Genomic DNA, 17,499 nt, shown 5'->3' with positions numbered 1-17,499 from the left:
GTGTGCCTAACATCTTCATTTCCTTTCCTGCACATTGTGCTTATCATGTTCCAAAATGTGAGACAGTGATTGGTTGTGTTCCAGTCTGTGTGCAGTTTCCTTGCCTGAATTTTATTTTTCTGTTTTTCCTTTTTCATTTTCAACATCTATTATTTGGTCCCACGATGTTACCGCTGTGGGTTGGCCATTAAATGTTCCAAGGAGCATTGAGCTGACCTATGCATTAATTCTGCATTTTGTGCTTTTCTAGGTCTCCAGAGAGAGCCCAATCCCTGTCCTGTAATAACTGTAGAGCACTTTAAAGAATCAGCTGGTGTTAAAGGCCTTCCCCTGTATCCAGACCCCTCCAGAGTACCTGACGTGAAAACTCAGAACAATTTAGAGTCTGACTACTTGGCCAGAGATGGCCCTTCAAGCAACAGCTCATTCCACAGCAGTGAAGAAGAAGGGACTGACCTCGAGGGGGACATGCTAGACTGCAGTGGGTCTCGACCTCTCCTTATGGAGTCCGAAGACGAGGATGAGAGCTGCAAGCCTCCGCAGGGGAAGCTGGGAGCGGCTGTCCCATTCACTCAGCCAGAAGTCTCCACTGAGGAAGCAAAGGCAGTGCAAGGTGGAAGAAAGAACCAATTTCAAGCCCTCATGCAACCAGTCACTGATGGCGTCGGTGAGCCAGATGTTTTTGCCACGGCCCCCTTCAGAAGCTCAAGGGTTTCAGCTGATGAAATGGACATTTTCTCCAAAGCCCCATTTATCTCCAGGGGCAGTGTGGCTCCTTCCCAGCCAGAGGAGGCGGATGTGTTCTTGAGAGCTCCTTTTACCAAAAAGAAAAGTGTGGAGGAGTTAACAGTTGCCCAGAGCACCTCCCAGGAGATGCCTGTGCAGGCCAGTCTTCTCAGTCAGACAGATGATGTCGCTCTGCTCTCGGGCCTCGACAGAGCAGTGTATGCCTCTGTCCGATCTCAGTATTCCATGCCTGGTTTTGTCCCACAGTCCAGTCTCCCCTCCCATTCTGTACAAGCAGCAGACCATCTTGATAGCATCTCACCCAGGGGATCCTCCCTGGAATGTGGGGGCCATCCTAATGACAGAAACAAAGGACTTCAGCCCCAGCAAGAAGCTATCTCGGGCCCCATGGCTGGGAAACCATTCCTTCCCCAGTCTTTATCCAAATACTCCCGTCACTATAGCCCAGAAGATGAGCCAAGTCCCGAAGCCCAGCCCATTGCTGCCTACAAAATTGTTTCGCAAACCAACAAGCAGTCCATAGCTGGCTCTGTTTCCATCACATCCCTTTCCTCCAGGACTACGGAGCTGCCAGCTGCTGATCCTTTTGCTTTAGCACCATTTCCTTCAAAATCAGGCAAGCAGAAACCTTAAGAGCAATACCTGAGCCTTAGGCCTCTCTCTCTTCCCGACCCTGAATAACCTATCACATCAGCTCCCCCTGCTGAGCCTTCCTGACAAGAAGTATATCAGTTGTCATCTTTCAGTTCCCTGGGTCAGAGCAGAATGTCAGTCAACAGACTCAGGTGCAAAACGCCTTTGAGTATGCTCATTTCTTTTGTTTATATTGATTTCTGGACTTTCAGGCATTTCTATCTTCACCTCTACCCAGAACATGGCTACCCACACCTCCCCCAGAAACTATTTAAATCCAGAAACACTTCACGAACCCAACCTCAAAGGGGCCATGTTACCGCTAGTTTTAATTCCTGCAGTCCTGTTGTGAGTCGTGTCCATTGAGAAATCAAGATCAGTCCCGCCGGGACTTAATACTCTTGAAAAGGGGATATTTCTGGAAAGAGATGCAAGATGAAAATCCTGCATTTCAAGAGGAAGTGTAATCCTACAGATATAGTCATTCCTGTAAAACCAGCAGCTCTAGGATTCTCTGCATCTGTCTCCGGGTCTGAGCCAGCCAGGCCAGCCCTTGTGCATGTGTACCTGTGGGTGTTCAATGTGTGTCAGATCTTTTCCTGTCTAGAAGTGCAAACAGATGAGATATATGTGCTCGTGTCTCATAGTGTTGAGCCTTCCCCACATCCATGCCACTGTGTAAATTAGTGCACAGGTTGGGTGTGTGCACGCATGTGAGCATGCACTCACAGGAAGCATTTTTTTCTTTAGGATAATCCTGTCCCACCAGGCCTACCTCCACAATCACTCATTTGCTGGCATTTGCCTCCTGCACTAACTTACTTGAACCCTTTTGTTACTTAGTTCTTTTCTCATGCAAAATTAATTTCAGTACGCAAAATTAATTTCAGTGGCAGGTGTAGGAAATCGTGCTGAGGTAGACTTCTGAGTAGAGTTCTTTTTCTCCTCAATTCGCTCTTTGTGATTAACAAATTCCATTTACCTGATCATGAAAAATTTATTAATTATCTACATTTCCCCCTCAGAACAATATAAAAGAGTACCTTATTGCAGTTTCAACCACTCGGTGTATGGTCTTAGTAATTTTTAAAAGTACTTAAAAATCTGGGTGTGAGCATTCCATGTGGTCATTATAGAATTAATTAATGATGAGAGTAGGCTACAAACTAGAGTAGCTTATTTGTTTGTTCCAAATCCATACCATCTTTTTCTACTGCCTCTTGAGGAAATATAAATCCGAGACTGTAAATAAGTTTGTATGGGAGAATGGAAAAGAGCTGCATCTGGTAGCCATGAAAACCTTTACTCTCCCTCCTCTTTAGATGTTGAAGTTAGTCAGATAGATGACTGATTTGTGCTTTTGAAATGTCTTCTCTTTCTGGAAAGGTCTGACTCATTCCTAGCTGTTTTCCTGCCCTTTATTATTAGTGCCTTAAAATGAAATTTATGTCTCAATGGGAAGACTTCTGCGGAGGAAATTCAACTTAATGGGAGGAGTTGCTACACCATGTTTCACTGTGAAAGCTTCTGTGACTTATAGTAAATGTTAGGGAGTTTTTTCCCATTAGCTGGAGAAATTGAGAAAGTTGCTTACCAAACAAGATTAATGATTTAAGATTTCCTGGAAATTCAGCCAAGAATCAAGCCTGAAGGTCAAATTTTGTTGCAGTTGATGAGGTGTGATAGTCTTAAATTTGAAGTTCGTGGGTCTTGGCAGTAAACTATAAACAGCTGCTTTTTAAGACTTTCCCTATGTTTGTCTCCACCTATTTCAAATGTCCAGGTTAAAAGATGAATAATTGGCACTGATTCAGGGCTGCCAGCAATGGTTTTCCAACTGAGGTTTCTTTGTGCCAGAAACAAATGTCTTTCACTTCGTTAGATGCTAAATGTTCATTCTAAGAGGTTTCTTTCTGTCCAGTGATCATCTCTGACTTTTCCGTGTAATAGTGAGTGCAAAATTTTCTTTCAATTTGAGTGAATAGTTTTAGCTCATGCATATGGAATCCTGTACCTCGAACCCTTCTCTTTGACATTATCAATTAAAGCCTTCAAAGGCAGGAGCCAAGAGGTTAGAAATACTCAGGAGAGTTTTCACCCCAAATCAGAAACCCTTGAAAAGAAGATCTTAATTCACTCTTCCAAGTATTCAGGATTACCTCTGTAATAGCCGTGCAAAATGTTTTTCCTCTGGTTATTTGATCACATCCTCCTAATCGAGCAGCCATTTAGGTTCTCAAAGATAAAATCAGTAAAGTGATGGTGATTTGTGTTACGTAGTGGAATCATTTGTCAAGCATGGATTTGTAACCTGTTTTTAGTCTCATAGAGACCTATGATGGTTGGAGACTCTAAAGACCTTCTTTGCTTAGGAAATATAAACACAAATTACTGTTGTATTCTTAGTGATACATGAAAATGCTTTGACTATGGGAGGACATTAATATTAGCAAATAACTAGTGAATGCAGCAATGATCTTTGGGTCATGTATGGTAAATGCATCATTAAAAGATAAAATGTTCTTGCCGGAGGCCAGCCCGAATCTGGAAATCTGGAAAGTTTATTTTTAGGGGAATCAGGAGTGCTCAGGGAGCTTGGAGTTGAATTAGTAGTAAACACATATTTCCAACAACTACACTACAATAGGTTAACATTAAAGAGAAAAATATATATGTAGTCAACAAAATACTGCACTTCTTGTTCTGGTTTGTTTCATGTGTTACTGCTTTGTACTTCCGATAGGCAGTGCAGGCACATGTTACCATTCACTTCAGTGGAGTGCAGAATATTTTTAGAATAAAGTATTGAATCACAACATGCACTGATGAACTCTCAAATAATTCACATTAATTGACTAACAGGCGCTATTGAAATAATGAATTTTCTTACTTGTGGTGAAAAATATTTAGCATATCTGTTTCTTGGGCTCGCACACAGCCCTGAGCTCCAAACCCTTGTTGGGCTGGGAAATGGAATGAACAAAATTCATTGCTAAAGCAGATGCTTGGCAGGACCTAAGGGAATCTAGGTCATAGACTCTTTCATTTTGGACCCACTCATTGACTTCACGTTTTCATATGTATAGGCTAGTGAGTATGTGTTTATATGCCCATATTCTGAGTTTAATTTGGCAACCAAGATATTTGTTTCTAAACTTTAAGGAAAAATACCAGTATCTTATAATATAATTTAAGTTTTAGAATACATGTATATGAGTGTTTTTAGCATGTGTATATGATGTTCAACAGACATTTCACTGATTTCGGTTTATTTAAAATAAGTGTAACTACCAGAGTGATCTGACAATAGAAATTCAATCATGCTGTATTTGATTCCATAAAGAAAATACATCAAAACCTAGATTCTATAATATGTATGAATTATATCAAATAGGAAACTTTATTACATAGTAAACTAGAGAAGGGTGAGATCAAATTCTCTAACAGGAAGGATACAATTTAAAATGAAGTCACTTAGGTCCCTGTAATAAATGTCATTCTGTGTCTTTGGATTTGAATTGGAGAACATATGCCAGTCACTGTGGAATGGCTGCTGTCTGCACAGAAGCAGTTTTTGAAAAAAACTGCAAAATGTTCTGAAAAATTTGGAATCCAGATTACTTTGATTTAAGGACCATGGGCGAGCCACCGAAAGGTCCACAGCTTCTAAGGAGTTAGGAGCCACCTAACACGCCACGGCCACCGCCGAGTTCTGATCCTCCAGTCCTGCCTGATGGAATAAACATGAAGATGTTAAATGAAATCATGTAATATAAAATCTTAGGTTTTTTTTTGATGCCTTTGTCAACTGCTACTTGTAGTTTGTTGGAGTTTTTGTTTGTTTATTTTTGTTCCTTTTTGTGTTTAACCACCAGGACACTTGCAAACTTGTGACTTATGAAGTTCAGTTGAGGAATTTCAAAATGCTTGAAAATAAAAAGTAGTGTCCAGTTGGGAATTGTTTTTGTGTTCTTTTGCTACAAAATAGGTTTGCTAGGTTGCTGAGAACAGCAGGCTGGCTCAGCTTAGATGTGGGAGTTTCTCAGCTAAGACACACGGGCAGTGTCTTAATTCCCAGATTGCCGCCTTACTCTCTGACTTCCTGGTCCTACCTGCCTCATTTGCACCTTGACTTTTATTAGGAAACAGGCCTCCCACATGTAATGCCCAAGATCCCATCATTAAAACACTGCCAGACAGCTCTTCCCTGCTCTTTCTTTACTTCTGTGAGTCTTCCTGGCTCATCTTCCTTATTTCTGTTCCCCCTTCATCTCCTCACATGATATCCCCCTGTTATAACCATACCAATAAGTAGGTAAGAGGTATGATTGAATGATCATGTTTTTATTTGCCTCCCTTTTTACAGTAAACAGTTTCTTCTTAAATTTCAGTTTAGCCTGTGATAATCTCACCACACTGGAATAATTCAGAATAAGAATGAAATGGCTCACCTTCCCCATTTCTTATGGACCTGAAGAAAGGTTGACAGAATCCCATCCTTACTATGAGGAAACACAGCCCAGAGTGCCCTAGAATGCAGGGGCAAGTTTATGTGTGAAGGGACTCTAGAATGGGTTATAAAAATAGTTAAATGTTAACCAACACACTGGTGGCTTTGTCCACTATTCCCATAACTTGTAATTACATAAGAAATTTAGTCTTGAGCTAGTTCCTAGCAACCTCAATATGTTGAGTTTATAGTAACAATGTTTTGTTCTTGAAATCAAATCAATGTTATTTGCATTACATTGTAATAGAACCATGTATGCACGTTAAAGGGATCTGTTTGATTCCTGTGGGCAAGAATTGTGGAAATGGTATTTACCAATATCAGTTAAAGTGAGACTTGGAGAGTGGAAGATGATGTAGCTTTTCACTTTGAAATGGTAAATTAGTTGTATTCTCTTGAGTCTACCAAAGACTCCTGATTGGGCAGTATGAATGGAGTGTGTGTGTGCACATGCATGTGTGTGTATCCCATGCTTTCTGCCAGGGTGTTAAGACCTAATAAAGGCATCCAAAGAATAGCAAGAGATGATAGTTTGTATTTGGAATAAGTAAATTTGGCTCCCTTTACCAATAGCTCTGAATAAGAACTAATGTTCTTGTAGATAAAGGTAGAAAAAATCAGCCATTGCCTGAGCCTCATTTCCACAGTAAACATGCTTTCCCATTCATAAGAATGAACTCAGTAGGGTTTGTACTGAATTCTTGGCTCATGTGTGGTGTTGGTAGGGACACAGTGACCAGAACACCCAAGGCCTGCAAGGTATTACTTTGAAACAGCCCCTCTTTCAAGTCCTTCTAAGGGCTAGAAACCAAATACAGGCCAAGGACCATGCTCATTCCATCAGAAGAGGTGAAGTCCCTTAGCTGACTGCATTTTGAGTTGACTGAATGAGGAGGTTCACTCAGCTATAAGGAATATTGAGGGCATCAGTCCTCAAAACAATATGTACATGCAATGTCAATGGCTGGGAACATGGGGAAGGAAGGGGAAAAGACCATTATAAAGTCAATCTTAATGGTTTTTGCAATACCTCTTAATTGCAAACTATTTGGTTTATGTTATTGCACTCTTTGTGTGATCTATCTTATGTATCTGATAGTTTATGAATAATTATTTGAGTTGTAAACTCCCATATACTTTATTAAAATGGACATCATTAAAATAAATGATTTACATTTTGTATTATTTCTTATATCAGATGTTCCTAGGATTGAAGAGCTCCATAAGCACCTTTCACTTTAGTACCAAGCCTAGTTTTACATTTTTAAGTTTCAAAGAACAACTTTTGGTTGGTTGGTCGCTTGCTTGCTTGCTTTTCAGTGCTGTCATTCTTATTTCCTGAGACCTACATTCTATTCCAAATGTTATGTGGAGACATAAATGAAATAATCCAAGATAACTGAGCCATAAAGACTGAGCTGGGGCAACCACAGAGCTCCCTACTATGTAAACTTCCCTGTGAGCTTCAAATAAGTCCGTTACCTGAATGTGAGCTGCATTAATGTGAAGAGATACTAGCATAAGAAACTAAAGACAGAAGTCTTGAGGGAAATGGATTATACCTAAGAATTAAAAAAATTCCCGCTGTGGGAAAGAACCTGCCTGCCTATTTCCTCTCCAAGTTTAAGAATAGTAATAACAGTAATACTTGACTTTTAATGAGCTTGACATCCACGGTTCAGGGGGAATTGGTAACAGGCTGGGTTCAGAGAGACAACGTTCAAAGACAATCAGGGATCCAAATAGTGTTGACATAATGTGCAGGAGTAAAACCAACGTTTCCTACTTTTTCTGAAGATTTACATAAGGTTTGATTAATCTATCTTTAAATATAGTTCTATAGCCCTGGCCAGGTGGCTAAGTTGGTTGGAGCATCATCCTGTACATGAAAGGTTTTAAGTTCAATTCCCAATTAGGGCATATAACGTAGGTTGCAGATTTGATCCCTGGCTGGGGCACATATGGAAGACAACTGATCGGTCAATGTTTCTCTCTCACACAGATATTCTCTCTCTTCCTCTCTCTCTAAAATCAATAAACATGTCCTCAGGTGAGGAACATATGTATTTATGTACATAGTCTGTCCAGAAGGTATCCAACCATGTAATATGAAAAGTAGAGACATTTATTGAAGAAGATACAAGATACAAGAAACATTTACACAGGACGATGAAGCGTCAGTCCCCTTCAAAGGAGGCACCTTGGGACCTCACACAGCTCTCCTACTATGCCCTGTTGTGTTTTCCCAAATCTTATTGATGGTCTGAAATCTCTTCCCTTTCAAAGGTGATTTTAGTTTTGGGAAGTGCCAGAAGTCACAGGCTGCCAAATCTGGGCTCTAGCAGGGCTGAGCTACCTGAGTGATTCAATGTTTTTCCCAAAAACCTGCATGAGATGTGATGTATGAGAGGACACATTGTCATGAGGAAGCTGCCAGTCATCAGTTACCCATGACTGCCATCTTCTGAATCACCCAAACAGTTTCCAGGAAGGAATGTTCAAGCTTAACTTAAAGTTTGATGCAGATTTGTTGCTCTACCCGCTCATGTTTAATGTGATGGCCGCACAGTACACATGCTCACTCAACAGCATCTACCACCCCCACTGACTACTACAGTGAAGTCATCATTGTTCACACATGTCCATTCCAGCCCACTCTTTGGCTGCCAGGTCACATCATGAGCAGATAGTTTTGATCTATTTCTCGGAAGTTAGAGACAAAAATCTTTTCCCCTCCTTCATTACCTATTTTCCTTTGAGTGTGTCTTTCCCTGTATTGGGGTAGTGAGACCTACAGGGCATAAGCTAGCATGTCAGCTTACCTGGAAGGAGACCAAGTAATTCTTCAACCTACTTTTATGCGAGCTTAACCCAGAGGCCCCAAAACAACCAAGTATTCCTTTCAGAAGGCAGCCCAGTTCTTCAATGCTAAGGTTTCGGCCAAGATCATTGCTAAATATGGAATTCCCAAAGTTCGATATGGTGAAATTAGTAGTTCTACAAGATCTTCCAAGTCATCTTGTTTTTGAACAGGACCTTTTTTTCCCTTCAGTACTAGCAAAAGTAGAAGTGAGCCATGGAAGAAGTAAGCCAGCTGGGCTTCATGGGCTTAGGAAACATAGAGCAAAAGAAGGGCTTTTGGAGCGTAGGAGAAATAAAGACAAAGAAAACATCCCTGGGGGAAGAAGCAGGGCATGCTCCATAGAGAGAGTGGGCCTGGGAGAATGAAGGGGGTGGGGAAAAGGGTGGGCTTGCTCCAGAGAAAGAGCTTGCATTCTGAGCAGGACGATTTGATCCCACAGACCTACTTTGGGTTTTTTTTATTTTGTTTTAATTATTGTTCAAGTACAATTTTCTGTCTTTTACTCCCATCCTAGCCCACCCCCAGCCCTCCCCAACTTCCTCCCATTTCCTCCCCCCCCCAGTTTTTGTCCATGTGTCCTTTATACTTGTTCCTGTAAACCCTTCCCTTTTTCCCCTGAGATTCCCTCCCCTATTTTTCACTCTTTAGAGAAATCTTAATGTTATCTGAGGTGAATTGATCAGTTTTCTCATAGACTAACCAAAAATTAAATATTACCTGCCAGCTTTAATTCAGTCACTTTACAATGAATATTAGTGGGAATATTCAAGTAAATTTCAAGTCAGGAGGAATATTTGAGTAAATATTCAAGTCAGTAGGAATATTCAAATAAGATTCAAAACAGCAAAAATTGCACATGATTAAAAATTAATTGAATAATGAAATCTTGTTAAAAGTCAAAATTTTGGCTTGGGAAATTTGAATTCAGCAGAACTCAGTAGCAAAAGATACCACTGGTAAAATTTGAAATGAACTAAAAATTAACTAATTAATCTCTATCATAAATGTATAAAAAGACTGGATCCCAATGAGAATAATTACAATAAAATGAAAATGTACTACTTAAGTAAATTGATCTAAGAATTAAATTGGCCTAATGGAGTTGCTTAATAGGATTTCTTGATGAAAAGTCATCAATATGAGCTCATTTAAAATATCCTAGCCCTGGCTGGCGTGGCTCAGTGGATTGAGCGCCAGCCTGCAACTGAAGGGTCAGGGCACATGCCTGGGTCCCCAGCTGGGAGTGGGCGAGAGGCAACCACACATTGATGTTTCTCTCACTTTCTCCCTCCCTTTCTCCCTCTCTAGAAATAAATAAAATCTCTTTTAAAATATTTTATTTATTTATTTTTAGAGATAGAGAGGGAGAAAGAGATAGGGAGAAACATCAATGTGTGGTTGCTTCTTGCGTAGCCCCCACTGGGGACCTGGCCTGCAACCCAGGCATGTGCCCTGACTGGGAATTGAAACTGTGACCCTTTGGTTCACAGCCCGTGCTCAATCCACTGAGCTACGCCAGCCAGGGCTTTAAATAAAATATCTTAAAAAATAAAATAAAATATCTCTATTCAAAAACTGTGGGTGAAACAGCCACAGTGGTTCAAAATGCGCCTATTCATGGGCTACCAAGGGGAAGTTGCCCAGGTGGCTATTAGCTGGATGGGTCAGGAGAGAAGTCTTGACTGCCGATGGGGTAAATGAATGGGAATGTGGCATGAGGAGGATTCCTAACATCCTGTGGGCACATGATTTAAAAGATGGGTGGAGGGAAAAAGGCACAAAAGAAACTAAGCCACAAACAGAGGCAGAAAAACAGAAGGATAACGGTTTAGCTAAGGGAGGAAAAATTTGAAGACTGATAGTGATCATTTGTGTCACAGAGAGATCAAATAAGACAGAAAGTGTCATTGGATTTGTCAGTCATGTGGCCATTGATGATCTCAGCAAGAGCAATTGTAGTAAAGTGGGGGAGGGGGTATAAAGGATGCATTTTAAAGGACAAAGTGGTCCCATTTCGTACAAGGACTTTAATCCACAATTTAAGGGCACACCATGGCTGCACTGATCCTTCTTCCAGGACACCAATCTGATTTCTGTTTCTTTACATTGTATGATGATTTTTTTCTTAAGAGACTTATGTATTTTTAAATAAGCAGCCTTAGCCATTATCTTATTATATCTAATTTGCATCTCAATATTATTGATTTGGATGTGTTTTTTTCTCCAGTTCCCTTACTAATATCATTGAACAAATGTTTAGATGACATTTTTAAGATAGAAAAGGACAATTATTACACTGTAGTATCAATGAATTAAAAAAAACACAATAGCCACTATTTCTGCTCCTCTAATATATCCATGTCTTACTCCCTGGGATCTGTGAATGATCCCTTGTATGGCAAAGGGATTTAGCGGGTGCGATTAAATTAAAGATCTGATGTGGGGAGATTACCCAGATGACAGGTGGCAACATAAACATCATGTCCTTTCAGAGAGATACAGGGGAAGTCAGAGAAGAAGGCAAGGTGATGACAGAAGCAAAGACTGGAGCAATACTTTGAAGGCGGAGGAAGCCAAGGGACACAGGTCACCACTAAAAGGTGAAAAATACAAGGAAATATTCTCCCCTCAGAGCCGTAGAAGGAGCCAAGCCTGCTGACAGCTTGACTTTGGCCTAGTAAAGCTGACTTTAAACTTCTGATCTCCAGACTATAAGAGGATGAATTTGCTGCTTTAAGCCACTAAGTCTGGATAATTTGTTTAGCAGCAATAGGAAACTAATCCAGCCACTAATATTACTCTCCAAAGATCTAAGACAATAACAGCATGGTTCTCACACTAATGACACAGGGTAGCCAGCACATGGTGTTGAGGAATGGTAGAGAAAAACGTTCATCAGATTTACGTTACTTGTCCATCACTTCCTGGCTTTGTAACCTTGAACAAATCACTTGATCTCTTCATCTGTAAAACAAGGATAATATTAAATGCCCATGTCAGAGATCCTTATGAGATGTGCTTCAGAGAGTGGCCCATTTTAAGTGCTCAGTGTCAGCTATTTCTGTTTGACTCACCAGCTGTAGTGGTGCAATTCCCGCAACCCACCTGCTGTGAAACTGTACTTTACCTGGTGATTTTTAATATTTGCATTTATTTCATATTTTGGCCATTAATTGAGACTTTATTAATCTCTTCTATAGCACTTTAAAATTAATATAAAATGAGACCACCCTAAGAGCTTGAGTGGGAATAAAAAGAGAGCTAGGGAGCTTGTCAGGGGGGACCTGGATGAAAGGTTGAGAGGGGAAACACTTGAATATGTTTGTATGCCAGCAGCAGAGAAGGAGTAGATGAAGATGAAGCAGTAAGAGAATGAAAAGTAGGGATCACAGCGTAAATTATAATGTGTAATTGTCTAGCCACAATGCTGTACACCTGAAATTAATATAAAATAATATTAGGTGTCAACCGTAATTGAAAAATAAAATTTTAAAAAGAGAAAGAATGAAAAGTAAATGCAACACAAGGACACCCAGTGCCCAGAGCTTGGTTTCTAAATAACATTCCCTAATGAAATGAACCAGGGCTTCAGGGAGAAATGGTTGAGTCTAAGGCTGGAGAAGGAAATATACACGATGAACCAGGGCAGGGTATCTTGTAGCACCAGAAAGTAAAGAAGTTCTAAGAAGGTAAAAGAAAGGAAGGCAGAAAAAAGAAAGGTGGGGTGGAGAGAAGGAAGATGGGAAGAATAGTCACAGGGACACAGTAACCAATGTGAAAGGACTCCCAAGAGTTAATAATGGGACAGTTTGAGCAACTAAATAAATAACATAGTTTTAGATTACAACAAAGTATGAAGTAAATGCCCACAGCCCACACTGATATAAAAATAATTAAATAAATCGGGAATAAAAACCTTACACAGAATTTCAGTTTGCGTAGACCGCCCACCCGCACTCTCCCAAAGTGGAGCCTTATTCTACACACTTTGTGGGCTTAGTTCCAAAGAGTGATGTTTGAAAGAGGTGGGGTGGGGGGTACAAATTGACAAGTGGGAAACCTGACAAACACCACCTCAGCCAGATGATCAAGGTTAACGACAATGATAAGTTGTAGCAATAATATGTACCTTTGATATATGATGAGAAGGGCACTTTACTTCTGTTGACATACGAAACTTCCAGGCCTGTAGAGAATTTTTATAAGAGTATATTTGAGCTAAACTGACAACATATGCCTGGGAGAGAGATCTCCAATGCTACAAAGAATAACCATTTTGCAGCTTTTTTTAAAATGAATTTGAAAACAGTATTGTTAACAAGATATGTACTCTCTTAAGGGTTAATACCCACTTCAAAGGTATGTGCTACTTCTCGTATTTCAAAGCTGTGTTAACCTAGGTGCACAAGAACAATGGACAGGGCTGGGTCAAAGCGTTTCACTGAAGAAGCTATAAGCCTGGGGTATGACTCCCCACCATGATCAGCCTGGGCCAGTGTGGCTCAATTGCTTAGGGCATTGCCCTTTAACCAAAAGGTTATCGGTTTAATACCCAATCAGGGTGCATAACTATGTTTCAGGCACATGCAGGAGGCAACCAATTGATGCTTCTCTCTCTCTCTCTCTTCCTCTTTCTCTAAAAGCAATGAAAAAGATCCTCAGGTGAGGATTCAAAAAAAAAAGTAGTAATTTATGATCAGATCACCCTGTGAGGTTACTTTCCATAGAACCCCCTTTTTTGTCCACACCTCTGTGGTCTTCCTCCCAAAAACCCATAACTCCAGTCTAACCAAGTAAATAATCAAACCAAATCCCCACTGAGTGACAGTCTACCAAGTACCTGACCAGCACTCCTCAAAACCATCAAAGTCATCAAAACCAAGGAAGTCTGAGAAACTGTCACAGCCCAAAGGACACTAGGAGAGAGAAAGGGAAGGGACTTTTTTGCAAGATGGAGGCACAGGTAAACACAGCTTGCCCCCCTGCATACCATATCAAAATTACAACTAAACTATAAAACACCCATCACTTAGAACAGTCAGAAATCGAGTTGAATGGAAGTCCAACAACTGTGGAATTAAAGAAACTGCATGCAGACTGGTAGGAGAGGCAGAGATATGCAATGGGCTGGTTCCACATCCATGTGTAATGGGAAAAAATTTTGAGAGGCATATCTCGGGAGTAAGGAGTGCCAGCCCCACACCAGGCCCCCCAACCCAGTGTTCCAGTGCCAAGAAGATAAGTCCCCATAACTTCTGGCTGCAAAACCCAGTGAGGATTGAGTTGATGGATGAAACTTCTGGAGTTTCTCTTAAAGAACCCACACATGGACTCCCCTACTCAGACTCACTCCCTCTGGGCTCCAGCACTTGGGTAGCAACTTGAAAGGCACCAGTGGCACACAGGGAGAAACTGAAGTGTCTGGCATCAAGGTAATCAGAAGCCATTGTCCCTTTTCTGAACTTTCCTCCACAGAGCCACAGAGCCACAGAGCTGGCAGGGACGTGCCAGCCATATCAGAGACTCCAACAATCTAGCCAGCACTGTTGGTCCCACCCTAAGAGATCCCGTGAGGCTCTGTCCCACCCAACTTACCTGCCCACCCAAGCTGTTAACAATGGCTTTTCCATATGAATGACTGGTCTTGGCTCATGCTTCACAATTCCCTAAACCCTCTCAAACAAGCAACAGCCAGCCTCAGTGAGCCCCCAGCCACCAAACCTCTTGCTAAGTGGCCCCAAGCTCAGCACTAGCAACAGCCAATCTAGGTTCACAGCTTGGCTTCACCTGGGAACCTCCAAGCCCAACCCAAGTAGCAGCCATCTGCAGATTGCTTTATAGATCACGTAGGGTGACCCCAGGCAAAACACAGATGGGGGCTGACCTTGGCCTGAACTGCCAGGAAACCCCAGATCCTGAGGGCTCCATGGAGAGCTACAGACTATGTCAGAGCACCACAACCCTGCCCCTACACAGCTGATCCTCCATGGAGAGTGGATGTTGATGGTCAGTGGTCACAGCCAGTCTTTGCACTGACTGGCCTGGGTAAATCCCTCCCATTGACCCGCTGACAGCAATCAAGGCTCAACTACAAGAGGAAGGTGTACTCAGCCCACATGAAGGGCTCATTTCAAGTACACAGCTTGGGTGATTGGGGAGGCTGTGCCATTAGACACTATAGTACTCCTTCTGCATTAGGCCATGTTACCAAGACACAGAGTCATAGCAGTTCTACCTAATACATAAAAACAAATACAAGGAGACTGCCCAAATGATGAGACAAAGAAACGTGGCCCAAATGAATGAACAGACTGAAACTCCCCCAAAAAGAACTAAACAAAATGGAGATAAGCAATTTTCAGATGCAGAGTTCAAAACTCTGGCTATGAGGATGCTCAAGGAACTTAGTGAGGAACTCAACAGCATAAAAAAAGATCCATTCAGAAATGAATAATACACTTATTGAAATAAAGAACTATTTACAGAGAAACAACAGCAGAGTGGATGAAACCAAGAATCAGATCAATGATTTGGAACATAAGGAAGCAGAAAAAACAACCAATCAGAATAACAAGAAGAAAAACAAAGAAATTTAAAAAAATGAGTGTAAGAAGCCCCTGGGACAACTTCAAGCGTTCCAACATTTGCATCAAAGGTGTGCCAGAAGGAGAAGAGAGAAAGAAATTTGAAATCTATTTGAAAAAATAATGAAAGAAAACTCTAATTTGGTGAAAAAATAGACATGCAAGTCTGGAAAGCACAGAGTCCCAAATGAAATGGATGTAAAGAGGCCCACTCCAAGACACATCATAATTAAAAGGCCAAGGGTTAAAAATACAAAGAGAATTTTAAAGTAGCAAAAGAAAAAGCAGTTATTTATTGACAGGGGAATTCCCATAAGGCTGTCAGTTGATTTCTCAAAAGAAACTTTGCAGGCTAGAAGGGATTGGCAAGAAATATTCAAAGTCACAAAAAGCAGGGACCTACAGCCAAGATTGCTCTATCCAGACAAGCTATCATTTAGAATTGGAGGACAGATAAAGTTGCCCCAGACAAGAAAAAACTAAAGGAGTTCATCATCACCAAACCATTATTATATGAGCTGTTAAAGGAACGTATTTAAGAAAAAGAAGATCACAACTATGAACAATAAAATGGCAAAAAAATACATATCTATTAACAACTGAATCTAAAAAACAAACTAAGCAAACAAGAAAAACAAAGGCAGAACAGAGATACAAAGAGCATTTTAATGGTTGCCAGATGGGAGGGGATATGGGGGAATGGGTGAAGAAGTGAGGGGATTAAGAAGTACAAATTGGGGATATAAAGCACAGTATAGGAAATGGAGTAGCCAAAGAACTTATACGTATAACCTATGGACGTGAACAGTGTGGGGGGGATTGCCTGAGGGAGTGGGGGCTGCTGGGTGGAGGGGGGTAAGGGGGGAAAAATTGGGACAACTGCAATAGTATAATCAACAAAATGTAATGTAAAAAGAAGAAGAAGACACTAGGAGACATGGCAAGTGAATGTAATATGTCCCACATAAGATCCAGGAGCAAAAAAAGAACACTAGTGGAAAAGTAGTGAAATGCCAATAAACTATGGAGTCTGGTTACTTAATGTTGGTTCCTCAGTGTGGCAAATATATGATGGTAATGTAAAATGCTATCGCCAGAGGAAACTGGGTAAGGATATTCAGAAACAGTCTGTACTACTACATTTGCAATTTTTCTGTAAATCAAATAGAATTCTAGAACAAAAAAGTTTACTGAAAAAATAATCAACTGGAGAAAGTCTCTAAGGAATGGCAGGAGGGGGAAGCTGGAGATGGATTCACAATAGGAAAGGTACTTGGGTAAAGCAGATGTGTCTGGCTGTGGGAGGTAGGAGGTAAGATTAAAGCAGTGTCGGGGAGGGGAGGTGGGAGGAGAGAGGACAACTATGGGAAAATAAATGACTTTTAGGAAAAGATAAAGAGGTTCATGGGAGAACATAGATGTAATGATTTTGTGAGAATGTCTGTTTAGGTGACTTTTTATCTCTGAGCCAAACTCCCCTCTCCGATGATGAGTCAATGTTTTCTGATGCTAAACTCCCAATCAGGGGATTTATGACAGTTGAATTCTTTGGGAAGGCTCTACTTTTTAGATAGAGAGGGAAATTTTAAAAAACTCCTGCAGTGGTATACTCTGGATGCCACAGCAAAGAGAAATGTGTGAGTTCAGGCAAGGCTTGGGCAGGTCAGAAAGTCTATTGCCGCCACTGCTACCATCAAGGCCTCTATCTTTTTTTCTGCAAAGTAAAATCTAAGAATGAGGAGGGAAAGGGTGTGTTAGGAGAAGCTAATCAAGAGGATGGTTAAAATACATGTAACGAGTATTTTGAATATATTGAGTTTAGTAAGAGACAATTAGGAAAGGGCTTAAATGTGCTCTTTTTGATCTTTCTGCCTCATTCCCTGATGAAATTCCTGCAGATCCCATCACTTGCTGGTCACTTTCAGCTTTAAAAACTAACTTATTTTCCATCTTACTCTAAAGTATTAAAAAAAAATCTAGCCCTGGCTGGTGCGGCTAGGTGGATTGATCACTGGCCTGCAAGCCGAAGGGTCGCTGGATCAATTCCTGGGCAGGGCACATGCCTGGGTTTTGGGCCAGGTCCCTGGTGTGTGCAAGAGACAACCATTATAAAAAAAAAAAAAATAAATCTAGCCAAGTCTTTATAACTTCCATTTAACACA

The 17,499-nt window shown here is 40.9% G+C and overlaps 1 protein-coding gene across 12 annotated transcripts in view; it reads left to right on the top strand.

Annotated features, from left to right (window-relative positions):
- AAK1 (AP2 associated kinase 1) overlaps positions 1–5,338 on the top strand; it is a 166,020-nt gene extending 160,682 nt beyond the window's left edge. For all 12 annotated transcript variants that reach the window (XM_053663303.1, XM_053663304.1, XM_053663308.1 and 9 more), the window contains one exon: positions 251–5,338. In XM_053663303.1, the coding sequence (XP_053519278.1) occupies positions 251–1,380 (1,130 nt within the window). In that variant the 3' untranslated portion in view covers positions 1,381–5,338. The remainder of the gene's footprint in view (positions 1–250) is intronic.
- The last annotated feature ends 12,161 nt before the right edge of the window (positions 5,339–17,499 follow it).

This window comes from Artibeus jamaicensis, unplaced genomic scaffold (genome assembly GCF_021234435.1).
Source record: "Artibeus jamaicensis isolate MK-2021 breed Jamaican fruit bat unplaced genomic scaffold, CSHL_Jam_final contig_3174, whole genome shotgun sequence".
Taxonomy (NCBI): domain Eukaryota; kingdom Metazoa; phylum Chordata; class Mammalia; order Chiroptera; family Phyllostomidae; genus Artibeus; species Artibeus jamaicensis.
Note: the sequence above shows the minus strand (reverse complement) of the source record. Positions and strands in the feature narration are given on the sequence as shown.